General features: G+C 42.4%; 1 protein-coding gene across 1 annotated transcript in view; it reads right to left on the minus strand.

Annotated features, from left to right (window-relative positions):
- The window catches only part of LOC138160939 (uncharacterized), a 183,445-nt gene that overhangs the window by 133,595 nt on the left and 26,348 nt on the right, over positions 1–23,502 (minus strand). Inside the window, exons 9-15 of the mRNA XM_069087743.1 lie at positions 14,520–14,623; positions 11,874–12,039; positions 6,437–6,619; positions 5,584–5,736; positions 5,177–5,321; positions 3,613–3,771; positions 2,292–2,416 (exon numbers count right to left, since the gene is read on the minus strand). Of these exons, the coding sequence (XP_068943844.1) occupies positions 2,292–2,416; positions 3,613–3,771; positions 5,177–5,321; positions 5,584–5,736; positions 6,437–6,619; positions 11,874–12,039; positions 14,520–14,623 (1,035 nt within the window). The remainder of the gene's footprint in view (positions 1–2,291; positions 2,417–3,612; positions 3,772–5,176; positions 5,322–5,583; positions 5,737–6,436; positions 6,620–11,873; positions 12,040–14,519; positions 14,624–23,502) is intronic.

Raw genomic sequence — 23,502 nt, forward strand, 5'->3', positions numbered from 1 at the left:
CCTTAAGGTTTAAAAAGCACTTCTACATACACTTTTTCATATGACCCTCACAACAGGTCTCTGAGAAAGGCACGTAAGTATCCCATACCAGAGAAGGAAACTGAGTCTCAAAAAGACTAAGTGATTTATTTGCCCATGGACACACAGCTAGTGAGCATTAGAACCAGAACTCAACCTAGGTCCACACATCTACACTCTCCATGACCTATCTGGACCTCATAGGCTCATGGGATCAAAGTGACCTTAGAAGTGATCTGGTCTAATGCCATTTTACAGAAAAGGAAACTGTCAGGTGGTTAGGAGGCACAGTGAATAGAGCAACAGCCCTGGAATCAGGAGGACCTGAGTTCAAATCCAACCTCAGACACTAACACAAAAACTAGCTGTGTGACCTTGGGCAAATCACTTAACCCCAATTGCCCTCCAAAAAACAAAAAAAAAAAAAAAAAGAAGAAGAAAGAAAGAAAGAAAAAGAAACTGTCACACCCAGAGGTGCAATGACTTGTCTAGTGTTGGGGGTGAGAATTTAACATTTGACCTTATTCTCCCTCCTATATTCTGTCATTAGCCAAAGTGGCCTTCTCTCTCTATTTTTCATACTTGATACTCCATCTTCTGTCTCCTTGCCTTTGAAATGGTACTTGGAATATACTCCTTCCTTATCTCTCCTTCACAAAATCACACTTTTTATTTGAGATGAAGTTCAAGCACTCTCCTTCTTGAAGCCTTTCTTGATTCCCCAGTTACTAGTGTTCTCCCTTTTGAGCTACCTTGTATTTTATATCTAAATATCTATCTAGGGGGCGGCTAGGTGGCACAGTGAATACAGCATCAGCCCTAAAGTCAGGAGAACCTGAGTCCAAATCTGACCTCAGACACTTAATTACTAACTGTGTGACCTTGGGCAAGTCACTTAATCCCAATTTCCCTGCCCTTCCCCCTCCAAAAAGCAAAAATAAATAAATAAATGAATATCTGTCTAAATATAGATCTCTAGATATCTATAGTTATCTACATAGATATATCTACAATATGTCTATATAAATATCTACATCTATCTGTATCTATAATGCCTATCTAGACATAGATATCTATATTTATAGATATCTATATTTAAATAGATATAATAGAAATAAATATTAATTAACTTTTAAGTCATATTTATATATTTCTTATGTTAATGATTTATGTTTAGATATTTTATATATTACATTTATATATTTTTATATTTACCTGCTATCTCTCACCCATTAGAATGTAAGTTACTTCAATATTATGTTGCAAGAAATGATGAACAAGATGGTTTCAGAGAAACCTGGGAATACTTATCTGAACTGATACAAAGTGAAGTGAACAGAATCAGAAGAACATTTTGCATAGTAGCAACAATCCTGCAACAATGACTTAGCTACATTGATTGATTAATAGGATGATCCAAAACAAATCCAAATGATGAAAAATGCTATCCACCCTCAGAGAGCTGATAAACTCTGAATGCAGACTGAAATATGATTTTTTTTCCACTTTACTTTTTCTCACTTTTTTTGGCAACATGGAGAATAAAGAAATATTTTTGCATGATTTCACATGTGTAATTGATGTAATATTGCTTGCCTTTTCAATGGGAGATAGGTAGGGGAAGAGAGAGAAAATATGGAACTAAAAAAATTTAATGAATGTTCAAAATAAATAACAATTTTTTTTAAAAAAGAATCTAAGTTCTTTGGTACAATGAATAGAGCATTGGCCCTAGAGTCAGGAGAACCTGAGTTCAAATCCAGCCTCAGACACATGACATACTTACTAGCTGTGTGACCTTGGGCAAATCACTTAACCCCAATTGCCCTGCCTTCTCCTATCCAAAAACAAAGCCCCAAAATAGAGTAGCTAGGTGGCACAGTGAATAGAGCATGGGCCTTGGAGTCAGGAGGACCTGAGTTCAAATTTGGCCTCAGACACTTGACACACTTACTAGCTGTGTGACTTTGGGCAAGTTACTTAACCCCAATTGCCCTCCAAAAAGGAAAAAAAAGAATGTAAGTTCCTTGTGAGTAGGGATCATTTTATTCCTTGTATTTGTACTCCCCAGCACTTCATACAGTGCCTAGTACATCACACATTGTACTTACTTGGTAAACACTTGTTGATTAGTTGACTGAATGCCCGGTCTCTAACTTTAAATCTAGTATTCTTTTTTCTGTGCCATGCTGCCTCATTGAGACCTCCCTAGATGCCTGCCCTATAATTTCTAGGAGAGATACTATGAAAAGTGAAACAAATACTGGCCTTACCTCCAAAATGTTGGCAGCACGGCCCATGACATGGACAGTCAGGTTGGCCATGATGGAGCGGGGGAGGAAGGAGGCTGGTGAGAATAGCAGAGTGGCCTCCAGATTGGCTCCCATACTGTTGGAGGCTGGAAGGGAAGAGATTAGGGCCACAGGTCACATCTCTCTTCTATAACAAAGCAGAGTTTTAAAGCAATCAGTTGATTTTGAAACTGGATTTAATGCAATAAGGGATTAGAATCAGCCTTTCCACAAGTTCTGACAGTGAAAAGGGGACAGTCTTTATTTCAGTCCCCTCTGCTTCTCTCCCAGGGTAGAGAACAGATGTCTAAGGAGGTCATAGAGACAAAGGTTGGAGAAATAATAAAGGGAAAAGAAGGAAATGCAAGTCATTAATTCAATGCCCATATGTATGTTAGCTGGACTAATGGGGTCCAAGTGTGGCAAATCAAAAAATACTAATAATCCCCAATCCAACAAAAAGTCCCTGGTTCAAATGCAAGTATGAGTTGTAGTGTGGTGTAGTACAAAAAGAAGTGTCTTTAAATCAGGAAGACCTAGTTTTAAGTTTTGTTTCTAACACATACTGGCAGCGTGATGAGAACAAGTCATACAACCTCTCAATGCTTCAGAAAACTCTAAAAATAGGTGTTGATCTGTATTAATAGAGGAGGTTTTCTCACTGGGAATACCCTATACCAATAAAATCACATCTGATCCAAAAGTAAAATGATCCCAAGAAGAAATGTTTCACAGAACAACCCAGTTCCACGTTAGCCAATCTCATGAATGCATTCATTCCATAAATGTTTATTGAGAGTGCGCTCTAACCAAGTGTCTATAATAGGTGCTAAGGAAGATACAGAGATAAATAAAATCCAGTACCTTCCCTTGTGAAATTTACAATCTACAAGAGATACAAGATATAAACAAATAACTACTAGAAAAAAATAGAATATGGTAAGTGCATCCAAAAGGCATGGAGGAGAAAGAAACTTCAGGCTGGAGGGATCAGGGATAGCTGGGTAGAAGAATCATCATTTATGTTGAACCTTGAAGTAGGGGTAAAATTTCAACAGGCAGAGACTGATGAAAGATTCCAAGTGTGAGCAAACTCAGCAAAGGGTGGAACGTATTCAGGAGACAATAAATAATAGTTCTTTTTGGCTGAGGTGTACAGTCTACAAGAGAGTAATATAATATAAAGCTTAGGAAAAGGAGACTGGGGCCAGGTTGTGAGGGTCCAAAATGGCAGGTTTCCATCAAACCTCTTCCAAGAATTGTTAACAAGGAAAAAAAGTAATCTGATTGGGTTGGATCATACCTGAGCGAAAGGTTATATCTGAATAGGAGGAATGTTTCCAGGTCTCAACTTCGAATTCCTGGCTGAGGATGTCATCAGGGAGGGCGTCCCGAAGGGAACGTTTGAAGGGGTCATCAGTCTCCAGCAGCTGAGAGAGATGGCTCCAGACGAAGGCTCCCACTGGAGCCAGGAAGAGGCAGGATGAGAAACGGGATAATCAGTGAGGAAGAAAGCAACATACTTACAAAGTTAAGTCTGGGCACCATATTTTGAGAAGAACGTTGAGAAACTGGACGTCATCCAGAGGATGGCATAGCAAGATGGCCAGTATCCTTGAGATTGTGCCATGTAATGATCAGGTGAAAGAACAAGGGATGTTTAGTCAGAAGAAGAAAAGCCTCAAAGGAGACAGGAGGTGTTTCAAGTTTTAGAAGAGTTCTCATGTGCAACAAGAACTTTGGCAGAACCACAACTAGCAGGTAGAAGTCGCAAAGAAACAAAGTTAGGCTCCATGTAAGGAAAAACATTTTAATAGTTGGAGTTGTCAAATGGTGGAATGACCTGTCTTGAGAAATAGTGGGCTCCCTCTCACAAGCTGTCATCAAAACAAGGGCTCCATGACGGATTGGTGGGATGTTGGGTTCAAATTAATTGGAAACATCGGAGAAATTCTTATTCAGGGATGGGCTGAAGTAAGTGGCCTCTGAAATCCTTTCTATCTCTGAAATTCTATGATTCTAATGAGAGACATCAAGCAACTCAGTACCCACACTCTGGGGAAAAAAAAGACTCTATATCCCCAACATACCAGTAACTTGTTTCCAAAGCCAGTGCACTCACCTGGGAAAATAGAAGTCAAAGGGCCTCTCTTGAATATGGAGATTTACTTCATAATTAGGGTCTTGACACTGCTTTGTGTCAGTCCAGCCCCAGGGTAAAGAGACTCATGGTCTCTAAAACATTTTGTGGGGGAAGGATTCTCTTAGTTTTGGGGGTGAAGTAGGAATCTGTGAGTCTCTGTATTTCTTGCTGTTATGAGGCTCTAATGAGATAATTTAGGATATGAGTTAGAATTGGAAGGAACCTCTAAAATTATCTAGTCTAATCCTCTAGATGAGGGAGATGAAGAACCAAGGACCAGAGAGATTATGCTGATTATTATCATTTGGGGGGAAAAACAAAACTGTAAAGCACTATTACAAGTGTAGACAGGAAGTCAGGATACCGGTGTTCTAGTAATGTGTTTGTGACCAAGGACACTTCCCAACATCTCAGACTTCAATATCCTCACCTATAAAATGGGAGGTAACCTATAGGCTGTGTGCTCTCTCAGGCTCTTTCCACCTGAAAGTCTATTACTTTTTCTTATAATTCTTATGGTTATTATTACTTCAACATTATTTTGCTTTGTATCAGCCCAATGTGATCCATTTCCATTCACCAAGCACAGTCTATTCTATGGTCTTTGTAGACCTGGCCAACTAGATTCCAGTACTTGTCATGACGCATTCTAGAAATACTGCTTTTCCAGTCGAGAACTGGCTGGCTCTTCCCCCTGCGAGGGGAGCCAATTACCGCCACTGACCTTGGGTAGACTTCTCTGCTGCCTGAGCTTCACGCACCAAGGCAAAGGCTTCCTCACAGGGGCATTTCATAAAAAAGTAGTAGGCAGTTATGCGTATCTCAGCATCTTCTTCCACGGCTTGGTACAGTTGGGCAAGCCCAGAGCGCTGACAAGCAAATGGTAAGGAACCAACACAATTTTAGATTAATGGTAGTGATATGAATGCCTTCACATGTGTGGAACACTCAGCAGTTTATAAATTCAATTCAATTTGGCAAACACATTTTAAGGCCCAAGGTCAAAGAGCTAGGAGCCAAGATACAGCCAGACCTCAGACCTGAACACGGGCTTCCAGGTCAATGAGAGCTGCTTTTCCCCCACGACAACACAGGTGCCAACAAACCACAGCAACCATAAAAGAAACTCACGTTCACAGAGCAAGGGATCCTCCGAAAGGCCTGGATTGCAGCGAGTCGAATTTCAGGGGCATTGCTTTTCATGGCTGCACAGGAGCTCAGGACAGGAGCAAGAGGGGCGGCCGCCAAGCCTGCATTGCCAATGGCCTTCAACATGAGCTGGAGCTGAAACAAAAAGGACAAGTGTGTCAGGAGCCTTGCTAACTAAAAGTTAGGGGCATGGACCAGCCCCTGCCTGTCCCACAGAGCCATAACTAAGACCGAGTCACTGAGGTGTTTCCCCAGGATGGGAATACTTCCTTCCCAAAGCAAACCTCCAGCCAGGGAAGGGGGGAAGGAGATGCCAGATCCTGGCAAGCTGGCCCCAGGCTAAGGAGGAGGCAGGGATGGGACCTTCGGAAGAGATGCTATTCCTCCAGACCACATGCAGTGGAAGGGCTCTGAAGGAGCCAAGTGTCCAGGGGATGTAACCAGGTGGAGGTGAGCTCCCTGAGGACCACTCTTCAGCCAAAGAAGGGAGCCTTGGTTTCTCTGAGGAGGGCTATGTTCTCCAGATGCTGTTTCAGCCGTGGAGAGGGGCACCCAAGGGACAAATGACGGGCTAAAAGGAGGCCTGCCCAGGGAAAGAGAAAGTGAAGGACCGGGCCTTCAGAGGACAGCCCCAGCGTGTGCTACAGGCTAAGAAGGATTCCCAAGGCTGAACGTCCCACTCTCTCAGAAGAGCTGGTGACAGCTCAGCCACCACTGTGGCCCCTGCCCTGTTTTCTTCTCCCCCAGACAGTGTTACATTAACCTTCCTCATCATAGTTTTAACCTTCCTCATCATAGTTTGGCGTCAGTTCCTCCAGGTTCCCGATCACCTTACCCGGCCACTGTCCTTAGACCCTTGAGAGCCACAGTTCTCTCCTAAGCCTTCTTTAAGGATCTTCATGAACAAGCTCACTCCTGGGAGGCGCTCACAGGCCCCACCTGCCATGCAGAGGCTGTGCACCAGGGCAGAGATGCTGAGGAAAGCACTGGGACTCCCTGCCGGAGTCTGCAGTAAAGGCTGGAAACAGAAACAGACACCAGCATCAGAGCATACACAAACACACAGAAACACAGACTTCAGACCGAAATCAGGTAGGCCTCACAAGGGGCCAAGGGAGAAACAGTCAGGGGAATGGACTGCCCCTATCTCTGTTCCACTTGATGGGGCTGTTATTTAGAGAAGAAAGATTTCCCTGAGGGAGAGCATCTGCACATTGCAAGACAGAAATTATCTGTATGTATGTATATAATTAACATATATGATATAGGTAAACTAATTTCCCTGAGGGAGAGCATCTTCACATTGCAAGATAGAGATTATCTATATGTATGTATATAATTAACGTATATGATATAGGTAAAATTTATGTGTGAAAGTATATTAAATAATACATACATAGTGTTAATACATGTAAAATACATATGATAGACTATATTTTACATATCTTTTAATATATATTATGTGATATATTTTGTATAACATCTTTTTATTATACAGCTTTACATTTTAATGTTAAATATATATAATGTATATAAAAAGTACTTTGCAAATATTTTTTTTAATTTTACTTTGCCAACCTTAAAATCCTATATGAATGTCACCTATTTTATTAGTGTAGCAGTACTTCTGTAATTAATTTGTATATTTCTTAAGCACCAACTGTGTCCCAGGCATGATATTAGGAATAGAAGTGAAAAAACAACATTCTTTGCACTCAAGGACCTTACAGTCTACTAGGGAAAACAACATGAAAATAGAAAATGAATTCTAAAATCTATGTGAAGTCATTTCCAGGGGTAAGGCATCAGCAACTGGGGGTGGGAGAGAGGAAGCAATCAGGATAGGCATCCTGTAGGAGGAGGTGGGTGAGTTGAACTTGAAAGGAAACAAGGCATTCTAAGGGGCAAAATGGAGGGAAGAAGGGCATTCCAAGCTCACTCTGCAAAACTATAGATTCAGTGGATGCAAAGTCCACTTACTGGGAACAGTAAGCAAGTCTTGAACTCGAACACAGAGTGTGTGATAGAGGATAATGTACAACAAACCTGGAAAAAGAGTCTGGAGACAGATTGTGGAGTATTTTAAAGCCAGAGAAGTGGATATATCATTTTAGAAGTAAGAGGGAGCCTTTGAAGCTTCTTGAACAACGCAGTCAGAGCTGTGCTTTGGGACTATCAATTTGGTACTTGTTTAGAAATCAGATTGGAGAGGGAAGAGACTAGATGCTAGGAGGCCACAGTCCAGGTCAGCGGTGATGAGGGCCTAAACTAAGATTCCTATACTTGTCATAATCTACTTGTATGATGTATTTCTTGGCTGTATAGTAGAGTGAATAATAGAATACTGGTTTAGGGAAGTCTGGGTTCAAATTCCACCCCAGATTTACACTAGCCATTTGACCATGGGCAAAAAACTTAACCTGCTCCAGAATAAGTATTATTAGCTAAAAAATGGGAATAATCATGCCTGTAAGAGACAGGGTAATTTTGAAGACCAATTGAAGGAATATATGTCAAGTGCTTTGCAAACCTCAGAGTGCTATATATGCAGTAGCTAAGTGGTTCAGTGAACAGAGCACTGGACCTGGAGTCAGGAAGACTGGAGTTCAAATCCAGCCTCAGTTGCTTACTTGCTATATGATCCTGGACTAGTCACTTAACCTTTTTTGCTTTTGTTTCCTTGGCTGTAAAATGGGGATAACAATAGCACCTAACTATTAAGAGGATAAAATGAGATAGTATTTGTATCTTAAGGTGTTATCTAAATGCTAGCTACTGTTATATCCCTTCTGAGTCCTTTTTTCTCCAGACTAAGCAGTGCCAATTCCTTCACCAATCTTCACGCAGTATTGTTACCATATCCCCCCGCCCCTTTCCCATCACCCCCATCGCTGTGGTTAATTGTCTTCCTCTGGACTTCTTCCTCCAGTGTGAGCGTGTCCTTTCTAAAATGTGGCATCCAAAATAGAACAAGATATCCCCAATGTGATCTGGGACTCTCACCTTTTCCCTGATTCTGGACACCTTTATTGTCGGTCAGTCTTTTACAGTCATGTCTGACTCTTCATGACTCCACTTGGGGTTTTCTTGGCAAAGATACTGGAGTGGTTTGTCATTTCCTTCTCCAGGTTATTTTTTTTACAGATGAGGAAACTGAGGTAAACAGGATTAAGTGACTTGCCCAGGGTCACACAGCTAGCATGTGTCTAGATTTGAACTCGGGAAGAGGAGTCTTCCTGACTCCAAGTCCAATGCTCTATCCACTGAGCCACCTAGCTACCCCAACTCTAGGCACTATTGCCCTCTTGATATTGTCAGGGTTTTTTTGGTTGTCATGTTGCACTGATATTCCATGCAGATTTTCAGAAACGATCCCCATTAGAGGGGAGAACAGCACATTCCTCTTCCCATTAACTTTGAGAGTGTCTCATAGACCACTGGCAGTGTAATTTAGCAATTATCTTGTTGGACTTGGAGTCAGAAATACCTAGGTTTGAATCCTGCTACAGATATTTATTTACCTGTTCGACTCTGGGCAAGTGATTTAATCTCTCTGGGTCTCAGTTTCCTCATCGGTAAAATGAAGGGGTTGGACTCAATGACCTCTAAATCTATGATCCTATGACTAAAAGATAGAGGGAAATTTTATATCTCCTGACATGAAATGATTAAAATGTGAATTATATGCAAATACATGGAGAAATTGGTGCTGTGAGTTGGGGGGTCAGCAATACTAGATTTTTTTAAATCTGGGACCCCAGGAATGCTAGACAGCACAATTCCCTTCATGCACAGACTTAAAAAAAAACAAAACAGAACAAAACCAGGAAATGACAAGAGATTCCTTCTGTCCTTTCATCATTACAGTCATCTTCCAATGTCAGAGTGATTTTAGCTTTACACACAACACGCAACACACACAGAGCACGTTTTTATTTTCTGAATTGACACAAAATGGTCACTTGTTCACCTCTCATACCAGATGTCAAATTTCCTGGACTCTCATCCTGATTCAGGTAAGAGTCTCAACCCTAATGCGACAAAATGTGTGTACTTCCTTTCCAATTCATATAACTAGCTTTCATCTGATTTGTCTCAATTACTTGAACAAAACTGCATTTGAAAAGCTAATACCACAGGATAGCTCCATGCTGAATAATAACCGCCTTCAATTTTCTTTTTTATATTGTAATTATGATGATTTTACATTTATTTTCTCTTCTCTTAATGGATATTCCTTACAATCAAGGAATTTCCCTTCCTAAGCTCCCAATGAAAAACATGTTATTTTGTAGGCCCTTTCTTTACCCAGTATAACGTACTAGAGATGAACTTTACATAAATTCCTGTATTTGAATCCTGGATCTTTAAGAATGTAAGGCGGCTAGGTGGCACAGTGAGTAGAGCACCAGCCCTAGAGTCAGGAGGACCCAAGTTCGCTTCCGGCCCCAGACACTTAACACTTAACTAGCCATGTAACCTTGGACAAGTTACTTAACCCCAATTGCCCTCCAAAAGGCAAAAAAAAAAAAAGAAAAAATGTAAGCTTCTCGAGGGCACCAACTTTTCATTTTTTATTTGCATCCTCAGAACCTAGCATAGTACTTGATACATAGGTAGAGCTTAGCAGATACTTGGTGAATTAAATTGAATTCTTAATTCACTGTTACATGGCCTTTTTAAGACTTGCAAAGTGATTTCTCTATAACAAACTAGCAAGGTAAATAGAGACTATAAATTAATTAATCAACGGGCTTTTATTAAGCTCTTCTGTGCTTCAGATACTGCACTAGGACTAAAGATGGAAAGATAAAAATGAAAGAGTCCTTAGTTTCAATGAGCTTACATTCTATCATCTCAGAAAACATTCCCTGCTGCCTACAACTTTAGATATCTTTTCTCCCTATCCCCTTGCTCCCCACTTTCCTAGGTTAAAATAGCAGCTAATGGGACCAAGTTCATGAGTTAGAGTTCAAATCATGTTATGGGAACAGAGACAGGATTAGAGACAGTTCTCTTAGCTGTGCTCTTTGGCAGCCTGGACATATCTTGATGATGCAGTGGAGACAGAAAAATTTAATTGGAGCTCCTTGTCCCCAGGCTTCAATTAGAACTCAACACCTCTCTAATACTCTATCCAAGGTCCTGACCTCCACTGAGACTCTTGGTCAGCCATGCAAACTTGAGAAGGAGACTTCTGGAGAGCAATACAGATTGATGCTTTGGGGGTGGAGATGGAAAGAAAAGAAGAAGGGGGTTATTGGAAGAAAGGGAAGGGGGTATGGCTAGAAGTATACAATTAAATCAGAAACAGGGAGGAAAATTGGACATCAAAACTATCATTTATGGGAGCCCTCTGCCCAATGTTCATATATTGTCACACACAACTAGTATCATACACTGTCAGGAATGCTCTCCCCTCCTAATTCCAGGGTTACTAAAGGCTCCCATGCAAATGACAAGTACAACCTTCTTCCCACACCCAGATCAGAGAGACAAGCTGAAGACCAGCCCCACTTCCATGGGCTCATCCTTCAAGATGCCATATTTAGCCAGGACAATGTCAGATCTTCTACATTCCTGTCAAATGCTTACTGAAATTCATACATTAGGAACCATTTGATAAGGTCCAAATTAATTTAGGTATGGTCTTTTCTCATTCCAGCAATAGACCTGGGTAATTCAGAATCATCACCAACTCCCAAATATAAATGCATAGTTCTCAGGACTGGGTAGGAGCAAGACCGTGAGTTGGTCCCCACAGGGCATTTAAAGGTTTCACTCTGGTTCAAATCTCAGCTCTGCTATTTACTATCTGTGTGACATTGGACAATATAATTCCTCTGAACCTCCTTTACTCATTTATAATATGAGAGGGTTGGTTGAGAGGCAGGATAGTAAAGTAAACAGAGTCACAGACTTAGAATTAGGAAAACCTGTGTTCCATTCCATGTCAGATATCTATTAGCCATGTAACCCTATATAAGAAATTAAACTTTCCTTGGTCTAGTCCCCTCATCAAGGTCCTTTTATAGCTCTAAATCTATGATCCTAAGGGGGTAGATCCTATTCCCTACACTTAAAATAATAGAGTAGATACAATTGCCAAATGAGCTTGGAAGGTCTGGCTTTCAGTCTGGCATCACAGGGATTTGTCTAGTCTGTCTTGTGTAAGTTGTCAGACTCATTGGCAGGGCCATTATGTGCCTTCTTGAATAAGCCATAGGGCACCAGGGTCATTATCTAGACAAAGAGGATGGAAGCTTACTCACCAGCAGTAAATGAACCATGCCAGCTGTGGGCTGAGGGACAAATGCCAAGGACCAGAGGAATGACTCTGCCTCATCATTTTCCACATCCCCAGATATGATGAGCTCCTTCATGAGGGCAACACAAGCCTCTGTTCCACAAGAGGGCAGAGCATCCAGCAGGGGTTGCCTGAAACAGCCATAGGCCAGTCAATGGTCACATCAACATAAGCCATCCCCCCACCATGATACCTCCCCAAGAATCGGGATGACTTCAGGAAACATATCTAACCTTTGGCTGTGCTTTTCTATTCAAACTGATGCTGGTGAGAAGGAAACAAGGACTGAGGAAAAAAGTCTGTTTGCACATTAAGTAAACTAGGAGTAAATTGTTTATAATTAAACACTTAATTTTGTGAGCCTCTCCCTTTTGAGAACTGAGACCCCATGACATTTCTACTGTTTTGAGTTGTCTGAGCCTAATGTGGAATAGTGGATAGAGTGGGCAGTTAGGTGGTACAGTGGATAAAACCCTGGGCTTAAACTCATCTTCCTGAGTTCAAATCTGGCCTCAGACACTTACTAGCTGTGTGACCTTGGGCAGGTCATTTAACTCTGTTGGCTTCAGTTTCCTCATCTGTAAAATGAGCTAGAGAAGGAAATGACAAACTACTCCAGTGTCTTTGCCAAGAAAACCCCAAATGGGGTCACAAAGGGTTGGATACAACTGTAAAATGACTGAATAACAACAAAAACAAGTGGATAGAGAAGTAGCCTTTAAGTCACAAAGACCTGAGTTCCAATCCTCTCAGACATTTATTAGCTGTGTAACCATAGGCAAGTCACTTAAACTCTCTGTGCCTTGGTTTCTCGTAGACAAAATGAAAGTAAATTTCATCTTTTAGTCTATGATCTTATGATCTGTAACTTTATTGGTATAAGGAAGATTCACAGTGTGGGAGCTTCCTTTACCAATACAACTCTTCTATACTTATAATCAAAGAGCTGCCTGAGACACTGAGAAGTCCAGTGACCTGTCCATAGCCACAGAGCTAGTATGTGTTAGAGGCAGGTAGGTCTTAAACTCAGGCCCTCTTGACTTTAAGAGTCTTTTCACTCCACCCCTGCAACCTATCAATTTTCAAAATACCTTCAGATACTTGAACTTATTTGATGCTCACAATAATTCTTTGAGAATGGCAAGGCAGGCACTATTATTCCAATTAGATGAGGCTTACAGCAGTAAAGTGATTTGTGCAAGTTCATAGAATTCGTAAGAGGCAGAACTGGGGCTTGAACCCACCTACATCTTCTGATACCAAACCTAGTATTCTTTCTACCAAACCAGATCTACTTCAAGAGACAGTGACCAGGCTTGCAGAGTTAGAAAACAAACCTAGAAGCATAACCCTTGTTGAAAGGTAGCTTTGGATAGTGGAAAATAAATGCAAGTCTAGGATCTTGAGGTCACAGCAGAGAAGGGGATGAATCTCTCAGAAATTCCATTTGTCCAAACACAAAGGGCAGCAGGACCTGAGGGTGAGCCTCTTAGACTCATTAGCACTGGCAAGTGTCAATCAAGGGCCATTCTTCCAAGAAAGCAAGAGAAGAACAGAGATGCTCCATTGTCAGCAACCAGAGGCAGAGCCTGCTGACTGTGGGACTTTGGATAATAGCAACAACAAACGGCAACATGACTGCATCCTGTTTGTACAGTCTTCCAAAGACCTTTGTCATTCATAGCACTATAAGGACTTAGGTCTCCGAAATAAGAACTGTGGGAAGAGATGGAAAGCTTTTTGAAGAGGTTATCTGCCTTGAAAAACTCTCAGATTAGCTAAAAGCAGAGCGGTAGAGAAAAATGAGTATCCCAAGAGAGGCCACCAACCAAAAAGAATCAGGATCTACCATGGCGCCCAATGGTACCCCCAAAAGGCTGCTGTGATTGGACCTGGTATCATCCAAAGATCTCTAGGAAGGTAGAGGGGCCAGGAGAAAGAAGGAACAAGTCCTGAGCCTTCCTTCTGCGTTGGCCTTAGCCCAGCGGGCAGGTGTGCCTCTTAGCAAGTCAGCTTGGAAGGCAAGCCAGGTGGGGCCACCCAGTTCACCTATTCCCTCTTAGTTTTCTTCTAGTGTTTTTTCTTCTTTCTTCTTTCCACCCATAGGTTCTATTTGCTGACCAGGTTCTGATGCTGGCAGGGTGACTCCAAGGCATGTTAGAGATGTGCCCTAGGCCTGCTATCATCCTCCCCCCTTCCTGAGTCCTTTCCCCAGGAGTGGTACCCAAGACGTATTTGAATGCTAATTCCACCTCTGCAAGAGGGTCCTCTTCTGTGGGAGGGAACAATACCATCCTTTATGTAGCTTGGCCCTTCAGTTCTCTATTCTGCAGTAGGACAGTGATGGGGTCCGTGGGAAACTCAGGGTTGCCCTGCCCGGTTTGCCGTCCTGGCAGACTTCCCAAGACACACACCAAAGTCTGAAGAGTGAGTCCCAGGTCAGTGTCACTCAGAGGAGACAAGCCGAGAGACAGATGGCAGGATGTTATTATCTAATCTGGTGGCTTCCAAGTCACACATGAGGATGGGGCAGTTCCCAAATCACCCGGAAGAATCTCAAAGCCATCATAGTCTTTCCCTAGGTCCTTCACTCTGGGAAACAGCCTCTTACCAATTGTCCCTGCACTTAAATGAAGATCTTTGCCAGAGATCCATCAGTGCATCAGCAGACAAGCCCCTCAGCTTGAACACCAGCTCCGTGAAGAGCTCTGCAGTCTGGGAATAAAGGAGAAAAAATGTGAGTCATCTGGAATGCTCACTGGGCAGACTTTGAAAGGTCATCTCATCCATTCCACTGCTTCCAGAACTGGCATGAAAAATATCCATGCAAGGCTCCAAAATAGGGCAAGTCACCTCTCCCCCCCTTTTTGGGCCTTGGTTTCCTCCCCTATAAGATGAGTTCCAGAAAGAAGGAAGGAAATAAGCATTTATGAAGGAACCATCATGTGCCGGATGCTATACAAGGCATTTTACAAATATTATCTCATTTGATCCTCACAACAGCCTTCACAAAATGCCACCATTTTAGAGTTGAAGAATCTGAGGCAGACAGGGGTGACTTGTCGAGGGTTACACAGCTAGTGTCTAAGTCAGGATTCTAACTCAGATCTGCCTACCTGCAGGTCTAGTGTTCAGTTTATTCCCTACACCTCCTAGCTGCCTTCAGTCATTCTATTAATCCCCTGATTCCAGTTAGAATCACAGATTAATTGTACTAAGTAAGGATCCAAAAAAGGGCAAGTCATTTCCTCCAGATGGCACTATTCAGCTGGCTGGCATAGTAAACAGAGTTGGGCAGTCGAGCTTGAGTCCTCCCTCAGACACTTAGGAGCTGTGTGACCCTGGGTAAGTTACTTAACCTCTGCCTATCTTAGTTCTCTCATGTATAAAATGAAAGGGTTGGACTCTAAGGGCCCTTCTAGCTCTAAATCTTCGATCCTATGCATCTTTTGGGTCTCAGTTTCTTCATCTGTAAAACAGGGCAGTTGGACTGGCTGATACCTAAGATCCTTTCCAATTTCTAACACCATAACACCCATTGCAAATTAAACTTCAAAATAAGTCAGTCCCCTTCATTTTAACCTTACTTGGTTTCAATAAAAATCTGAAAAATACATCAACCATTATGAAAAAGTTTCATTTCTTATCCTTTGTCTAAATTGTATTGCATGTGGTCACTCACTGTATCTTCAAAATGCTTACAAAGAAATAACTAAGTACCTTTGGAGAAGTCGTCTCTGATCTCCAGAAGGGAATTAGGAAACTTTCATCATATCTTCCCATCTACAGTATATACCTTTACTATCAAGTTCATCACCTTAACCATAGGTACAAACTAGATGGTGATCAGGGCCAAATAATAATTCACATTTTTATAACACTTTATGGTTTGCAAAGCCACCCTCTGAAGCAGGTGATGAAAATATTATTCCCATTTTACAGATGAGGAAAGAGCATCAGAGAAATTAAATGACTTGCCAGGGATCACACAGCTGGTATACATTAGAAACCAGGAATTAAACCCTGGCCCTTTCTGACTTCAGGTCCAGTGATCTTTCCTGAGTACCATGCTGCCTCCAAACTCCCTATTCCTGTCTTGTCTGATGCCTCACCGATGTCACAAACTCAAGCAATACTGAAAGCTCCAAATACCAGGATCCTGTAACCCTCTGGTCCTGGAACGAGCTGCTTTTGTAATTCTTTAGCCCCAGTTTCTGTGAATGGAGTCCCTCTCCTGTTGTGGGTAGTTCCTATTAAATTGGATATTGGCTAAGAAACTAGCCTCTCTCTCTGGCCCAAGCCAACCGCTTTACCCACATCGTGCTTTCTAGACAAGGCCCTTGGGGTTGTCTTTTCATAATTCCCCTCTGTGTTCCTGAACCTGAAGCTTTCACTGGCCATTCCCAAAGAGCCTGCATGCTCCTTCCCGGTGTCTTCTCACCTTCATATTCCAGCTAGCTCCAATCCTGGAGGGGCGGGGGTTGGGGAACTCTATTTCACAAGTGGCATTTGTATGAAAAGTGCTCAGCTCTTCTGAGTGCTTGGCATTTTCTGTGAGAGTCCTTCATCTTAGACATTGCTCTCCATTTCCTGAGATTGCTGGGCAGAAAGCCAGGATCTTGGAAAAATCAGGCATGTGTTTCCCGCTCACTAGTGATTTCCTTTCCATTAACATCTTTTAGTGTTTCCTGGGTTCTGAACAGATTTTTTTCCTTAAAAATAACTCAACTTTTCATATTCTTTCATATGCCAAAATCTCTCTCATCCAGGGTGCCTCATTCCATATGGATTCCCACCCAGCAAGTTGGGGCTTATGCTTTAGGGGAGCTAGTGTAGAGTGGATGAAGAGACAGACTTGATTTCAGAAAGAAATTTAAATTGGTTTAAATTTGATCTCAAAATTAAAATGGTTTAAATTCTCCTCCAGTCACTAGCTGTGTGATTCTGTATAAGACACTTTATCTCTCTCAGCCTCTGTAGACTCATCTATGAAATGGGAATATTAACAGCACCCACCCCCCAACAAGGTTGTTGTAAGGATAAAATGAAATAACATAGGTAAAGCATTTTGCAAACTTTCAGGTGCTATATCATTGCTAGCTATCATCATCATTTTCATCATCAATTAGTCTAAAACACCCCAGTGCCTACATGTCAGGCATTTTGCTAAGCATTGAGGATACAAACAAAGGCAAAGGACAGTCCCTGTTCTCAAGAAAATCACAGTCTAATAGGGGAGGGAAAATGCAAACAACTATGGACAAACCATATGTGTGTGGGGGGGGTATGTACATATGTGTATACACATGCACACAAGATATATACAGGATAAGATGGAAATGATCAACAAAGGGAAGGCACTAGCATTAAGAGGGATCCAGAAACATTTCTTATAGAAAGTGGGACTTTGGCTGGGACTTGAAGGAAGCCAGAGAAGCCAGGAGGAGGAAATGAGGGGGGAGAGCATCCCAGGAATAGCAGAAAGCCAGGGAAAATGTCTGAAGTCTAGAGAGGGTAACTTATGGAAGAAACAACCAAGAGACCACTGTCACTAGATGAAGAAACAAATGGGGGTAAGAGAGACCACGTTATGAAAGGCTTGAAACAGAGGATTTTGTATTTGATCCTAGAAGTGTTAGGAAACCGCTGGAATTTATTGAGTAGGGTGTGAGAAGGAGCAGTATGTGGGGTCAGGGTGACGTTATTATAAGTGAGCTTTATGAATATCAGTTTGGGGGCAGCTAGGTGGCACAGTGAATAGAGCACCGGCCCTGGAGTCAGGAGGACCTGAGATCAAATCTGACCTTAGACACTTAACGCTTACTAGCTGTGTGATCTTGGGCAAGTCACTTAACTCCCATTTCCCTGCCTTCCCCCCTCCAAAAAAGACCAAAAAAAAGAATATCAGTTTGACAGTTGTGTAGAAGATGTAGTAGTAGATGGTAGCATAGGGACCAACCAGCAAGATCCCTGACATTAGTCCCTTCTCACTGAATAAGAGTGTGACATTTTCCAAGGAATCATTTATTCCTCTTCCCTATACCAGAATCCCACGGATTATCAAGAGCTTTCTGGAAAGACCAACACTTAATCCCAATTTATACCTCCTTTCCCACTGTCAAGTTTGTTTCTTTCCAAGAATTCATGATAGCTGGATCCAAAACAATCTGGCATCTCTAGGCCATGGAGAATCGAATAATTAATGTTTGCTGAATGGAGCCGGGTTTCTTAATGCTTCAATATTTCTCTCCAGCAAGCCAAAGAAAGAGTGTCACTTCCCATCTCTCGTCCCCTTATGCTTCTTTACTTTGGTCCCACCCACTTTCCCCCACCGATTATTCTTCTCTCCATTTGCCTTTCAATCTACATCCTCAGGATTTACACATCCATCTTGTGAAGTACTAGTCCAGAGAGATCCTCTCTCTTTTAATACAAGTTTTGTTTTCTGATTAAAAAGACAAATCTCATCTCCCTCCCAGACAACTATAAGGAATTTAAAGTCCAGAGACCAAAGGGACTGTGTCCTAGGCAACCCTGTCGGCCTTCCCAAAACCCTCTAAAGGACAAGGTCATGAAAGAAGCTTGTTACTGCTTGAGGTGGTTTCTGAAATGTCATTTTGAAATGTGCCTTGTTTCCCCCTCTCTCTCCAGTCCCACCCCCTCCTGCTCAATCTAGTTAGACCAGCATCGTAGGAATCATTTTGTTTTGTTGTCTAATCACTTTTCAATTGTATCTACCAAATTTCATTGCATAATCGTTGCAGATTTTATGCCAAATTTTTGTACAAGTGGGGTGCGACCATTATGTGAAATTTTTAAAATTGTGCTGGTATTACTTAAAAATCATTTATTACTAAACTGTCTTTGGTGTAAGATTAGGATGCAAGGAATACTCATGAATATACATTAAAATGAAAAACTGACCATGCGGGTGTGCTGAGAATTCTAGGCTCTCAGCTCAAAATGCACGAGAATACATATCTGTATGCAACTGGTGAATCCATTGCTTCTCTGTTTACCTTTTAAGCAGCTTGACAAAGAGAATTAGACCATGTCATTATTACACGATGAAAGGTTATAAACCAATTTTTGCACTGAAAAAAACCAGGGTGTGACAATTATGTGGTGGCGAGGGTTATGCAGTGAAATATGAAATACGGTAACTCTTTGTGACCCACATTTGGGATCTTCTTGGCTTAAGACACTGGAGTGGCTTGTCATTTCCTCCTCCAGGTCATTTTACAGATGAGGAAAATGAGGCAAACAGGGTTAAGTGGGCCACATGGCTAGTGTCTGAGGCCAGATTTGAACTCGTAGAGATGAGCCTTCCTAATTCCAAGTCCAGTGCTCAATCCACAAAACCACCTAGCTGCCCTAGGAATCATTTACTTCCCTTTAAATGCACTGAGTCCCACAAAGAAAACAAAGTGACCCACCACTTGGCCAATTGCAGAGTTAACTGCCTCCACCTGCTCTCAATCTTACTCTGGTGCCAGAAGACCTGGATTCAAATCCTACCTATGACACTATGATCTGTGTGACCTTGGGAAAGTCACTCTCCTCCTTTGGGCCTCAGTCTCCTCATCCACAAAATGAGAAGTTTGGGCAAGATGGCCTGTGAAGTCTCTTCCAGATGTAGGATCATGGATTTGGAGCTGGAAGACACCTTATTGACCACTGAGCCCAATCCCTTCATTTTACAGAGGAGGGAACTGAAGCTCAAAAGGTTAAGGGATTTGCCCAAGGTCACAAAATTAGTAATTATTGAAACTCAAGCTCATTGAGAGTAGATATTGTATCAGTCCTTGTACTTGCAACCTCGGCACCTGGCACAGTGTCTAACCTATAGCAGCTGCTTCATAAATAATTGTCGATAGAGGTAGGATTTGAACCCAGATCTTCCCAAGTCTCATGCTCCATCCACTCCACCAAGCTGCCTTGTCATAGCCCCAATCTACGATCCAGTGATGCTGTGAACCCGCTGAGACAAAGACTCCACAAAGGCAGCTTGACAGAAGCTTACTCCATCACAATTAAACAGCAGAGAGGGAGAGTGGGCAGGGAAGTAATTAAGTGCCAGGCACCAGGCTGAGAGTTTTATAATCATTATCTCGTTTGAGGAAGTAAGCTTACATTGCTACAGGAGAGATTAAAACTGCCTCAAAAGAGGAAAAATAACCAAACATAGGTCTTCTTTTCTAACTTTTTCATTTTTGTTGTTGTTTAGATGTTTCCATTGTGTCTGAGTCCTCATGGCCTCATTTGAGGTTTTCCTTCTCCAGCTCATTTTACAGATGAGGAAACTGAGGCAAGCAGAGTTAAGTGATTTGCCCAGGGTCACACAGCTAGTAAGTGTCTGAGGCCACATTTGAACTCAGGAACATTTGGTGGGGAGGTTTGTTTGTTTTAAAGAGCATTGGTTAAGCATTTACACAGGTAGTAATTGGAAGGCCTGTGATGTCAATACAATACTTCCCCTGCCCCTCCAAATCCAGTGCCCTTCTGGTTGCCTTTCAGTAGTGAGGACCTTGGAAGGAGCAGCTGAGGAAAGAGAAGGCATTGTCTTCTCCAGAGACCTTTAAGGAGGCAAGTGGATTGTTCTCAGACTCTTCGTACTATTATTTATTGTCAAGGGGAATAGTGGACTGAACAAAGGACAGTTGGGGGGTTCACAAATACGAATGAATTGCAACAATTTGTAGCACAGTTAGTGAATGGTACCAGAAGCCTCCCAGCATGCCATGAGGCTACCTCTGAGGACCACTGTTATAAATAACTTGTAAGGTCCCTTCCAGCTCTATAACTTGTGAATGGATACATAGATACGTAAGCAGGCTTTCAAACCTAGAACATTTTGCATATGGCTCCTAATTGGAAGAGAGGGGAATGACTTAATCTATATGCCTGAAGGAGAGGTGGAATTAGGTGAGAGCTTTGGGGTTCCTGCTTTGAAAGAAGACTGTAGATTGGGACTGATATCAGGGAAGAGACCCTTTTGCAGACATTTTGAGGTTCCCATTTCCTCTGCAAGTCTGCAAGAGACCTTTCTTCTACATGTCCCTGAATGTATTTCGCTTCCTTAAAGACTCAGAGAAATTTCCTCTTTGGTGAGATCAGGGCCAGATCACAATGACAGAGACAGCAGAGAGAGATGTGCAGTGTTAGTTAAATACTTCCTTTGTGCCAGTCCCTGGGCTCTATAGAATGAGGGCTGTCCTGGATTACAGAATGCCAGTCAGTAGGGAGCTCAAAATTATTTTTGTTTAAACTATACGTAACAAAAATTCCTTCTACAACACACCTTGACAAATGGCCCCTTGGCCTTTGCTCCAAGAACCTCCAGTGAGAGAACCTGCTACTCGCCAAGACAGCACATTCCCTTTGTAATGGCTGGAAAATCTGTGGGAGATTTGGATCAGCTCTGAGCAAGAACATAGGCTGGACTAGAAGACTAGCAAAGGTCATCTCTCTGATCTAGGATTCTAAGGAAGAGTTTACCTTTAGATCACAGCTTCTTGGGGGCTCTCAGGATTAGCTGCCACATTTTCGACAAATAATCTTCGTTATCTCATCCAGAACAATGACTCCACTAGCTCTCCCCTTCCTGCCACTAGTGATGACTTGGCTTTGTTCCTAGGATAATGACACTCTCCCTAGGGGGACAGCAGTCACAGACAGGGAGCCTTGCCAGAGCTCTGGGCTGGAAATGTTCCAGGCTCCAGACTCCAAAGTCACAACATCCTCTCTCTACTTCCTTCCACTGACCCCCGGCCTCACTACACTTGCCCTTCTCCTATCACTACAAAGGAATCAGTGGGCCTTGAGCATCAGCCAACCCATCTCGTTAGTTTTTCAAAGTCACCTTTAAAATTTCATCCACACTCAATGATACCAAGTGTCTAGAGTTTAGAGGCATTTATATAATCCATTTTTTTCCCCAGGTAAATGAATACATACTTCTAACCATATGATTTGGGCAGCTGGATAGAGTTCTGCACCTGGAGTCAGAAAGAATCATCTTCCTGAGTTCAAATCCAGCCTCAGATACTTCCTAGCTGTGTGGCCCAGGACGAGTCACTTAACTCTGTTGGCCTCAGTTTCCTCCTCTGTAAAATAAGCTAGAGAATCTTTGCCAAGAAAACTTCAAAAGGGGACACAGAGTCAGACATGACTGAAAGATAACTGAACAACCACCACCATATGATATTGCCATTAGAGGAAACACAGAGTTGTAGTATATAAAGAGCCCGCCTTGGAGCTGAAGGACCCGGGCTTAAATCCTGCCTCAGTTACTCTGGGCAAATCACTTTAACTCTAAACTGTAAAAAATTATACACTAAAAAGTAGTTGCCAAAATGCATTGGTAGAGAGGGATTCTTCACTGGGAGTTTCTAACCAATGAAATTACAGGCTTGAACCCCTCATTCCTACCCCAAAATAAAAAAGCCCAGTTTATAGATCCAAGAAATTTTAGTCTCAAAAGACAGTCCAACCCCCTTCATCACTCAGATGGAAAAAATTCAGGCCCAGAGAAATAATGGTGATCATACTAGTTCTCTGGTCAGAAGACCTGGGTTCATTTCTCACCTCTGCCTAGTACGTCTATGACCTTGGTCAAGTCACTTACTATCCCTAGGCCCTCATCGTAAAATGAGGGGTTTAGGATGGGTCTCTAGGTCTGTGAGCTTCCAGTCACACAGTGAGCTAGTGGTAGAGTCAGGACCGAGCCTCAGAACTCCTGTCTTCCAGTCTCTTACTCTTTTCACTTAATTCAGTTTGGTTTCTTAGGGAGCAAGGAAGGGGCCAGCTCTGGAGGTCAAGTTTACTTTCAGAGGCAATCAATTTAATAGTAGTGTAGGCTCAGGCATTTCATTTTGATGCACAAGCTGGAGAAGGGGCTGTGCACCCTGGGAGGAAGGAGCTGGGCACTCTGGGAGGAGGAGGGTCCATGCCACAGGCTTGATGGGACAGAGAACAAACAGTTCCATCCAAACCCCTCCCCTGTTCCTGTGTATGAAATGAGGCTCCTGTCCAGGGAGCTGCCTGGAGGAAATGAACACAGCCCTCCGAGCCCCAAATGGGCAGTCCCAGAATCCCAAAATACCTCAGCTCATTTCCACTACACTGCGCTCTCTGAAACCCCGTGGCCCCTTGAAAGCAACGAGTGAAGCAGGTATTTATTTTGGAAACTTGATGTGGCAAGGATAAATAAACAGATGTGTGTTTGAATCCTCTCAGGCAGATGTGTTGGATCAGAAAGGGAGTACAAAGCCCCTTTCTCTGCTGCACACGCTCCAGGTCTTGCACGGGAAAGTGTACACAGTCAGTACCATGAATGACCATTTGTTGCAAAAAGAGTTGATACAGTAACCATAATCAACATTCAGATTTCACTTGTAGGTTTGCGGTTTGCTTCTTCTCTCTCTGTCTCTCTCTCTGTCTCTCTCTCTCTCTGTCTCTCTCTCTGTCTCTCTCTCTCTGTCTCTCTGTCTCTCTCTCTCTGTCTCTCTGTCTCTCTCTCTCTGTCTCTCTCTCTCTGTCTCTCTGTCTCTCTGTCTCTCTGTCTCTCTCTCTGTCTCTCTGTCTCTCTCTCT

The sequence above is a fragment of the Petaurus breviceps genome, unplaced genomic scaffold, assembly GCF_028583685.1.
Source record: "Petaurus breviceps papuanus isolate PSGF00001 unplaced genomic scaffold, PetGlider_PUasm1.0 118, whole genome shotgun sequence".
In the NCBI taxonomy this organism is placed as follows: domain Eukaryota; kingdom Metazoa; phylum Chordata; class Mammalia; order Diprotodontia; family Petauridae; genus Petaurus; species Petaurus breviceps.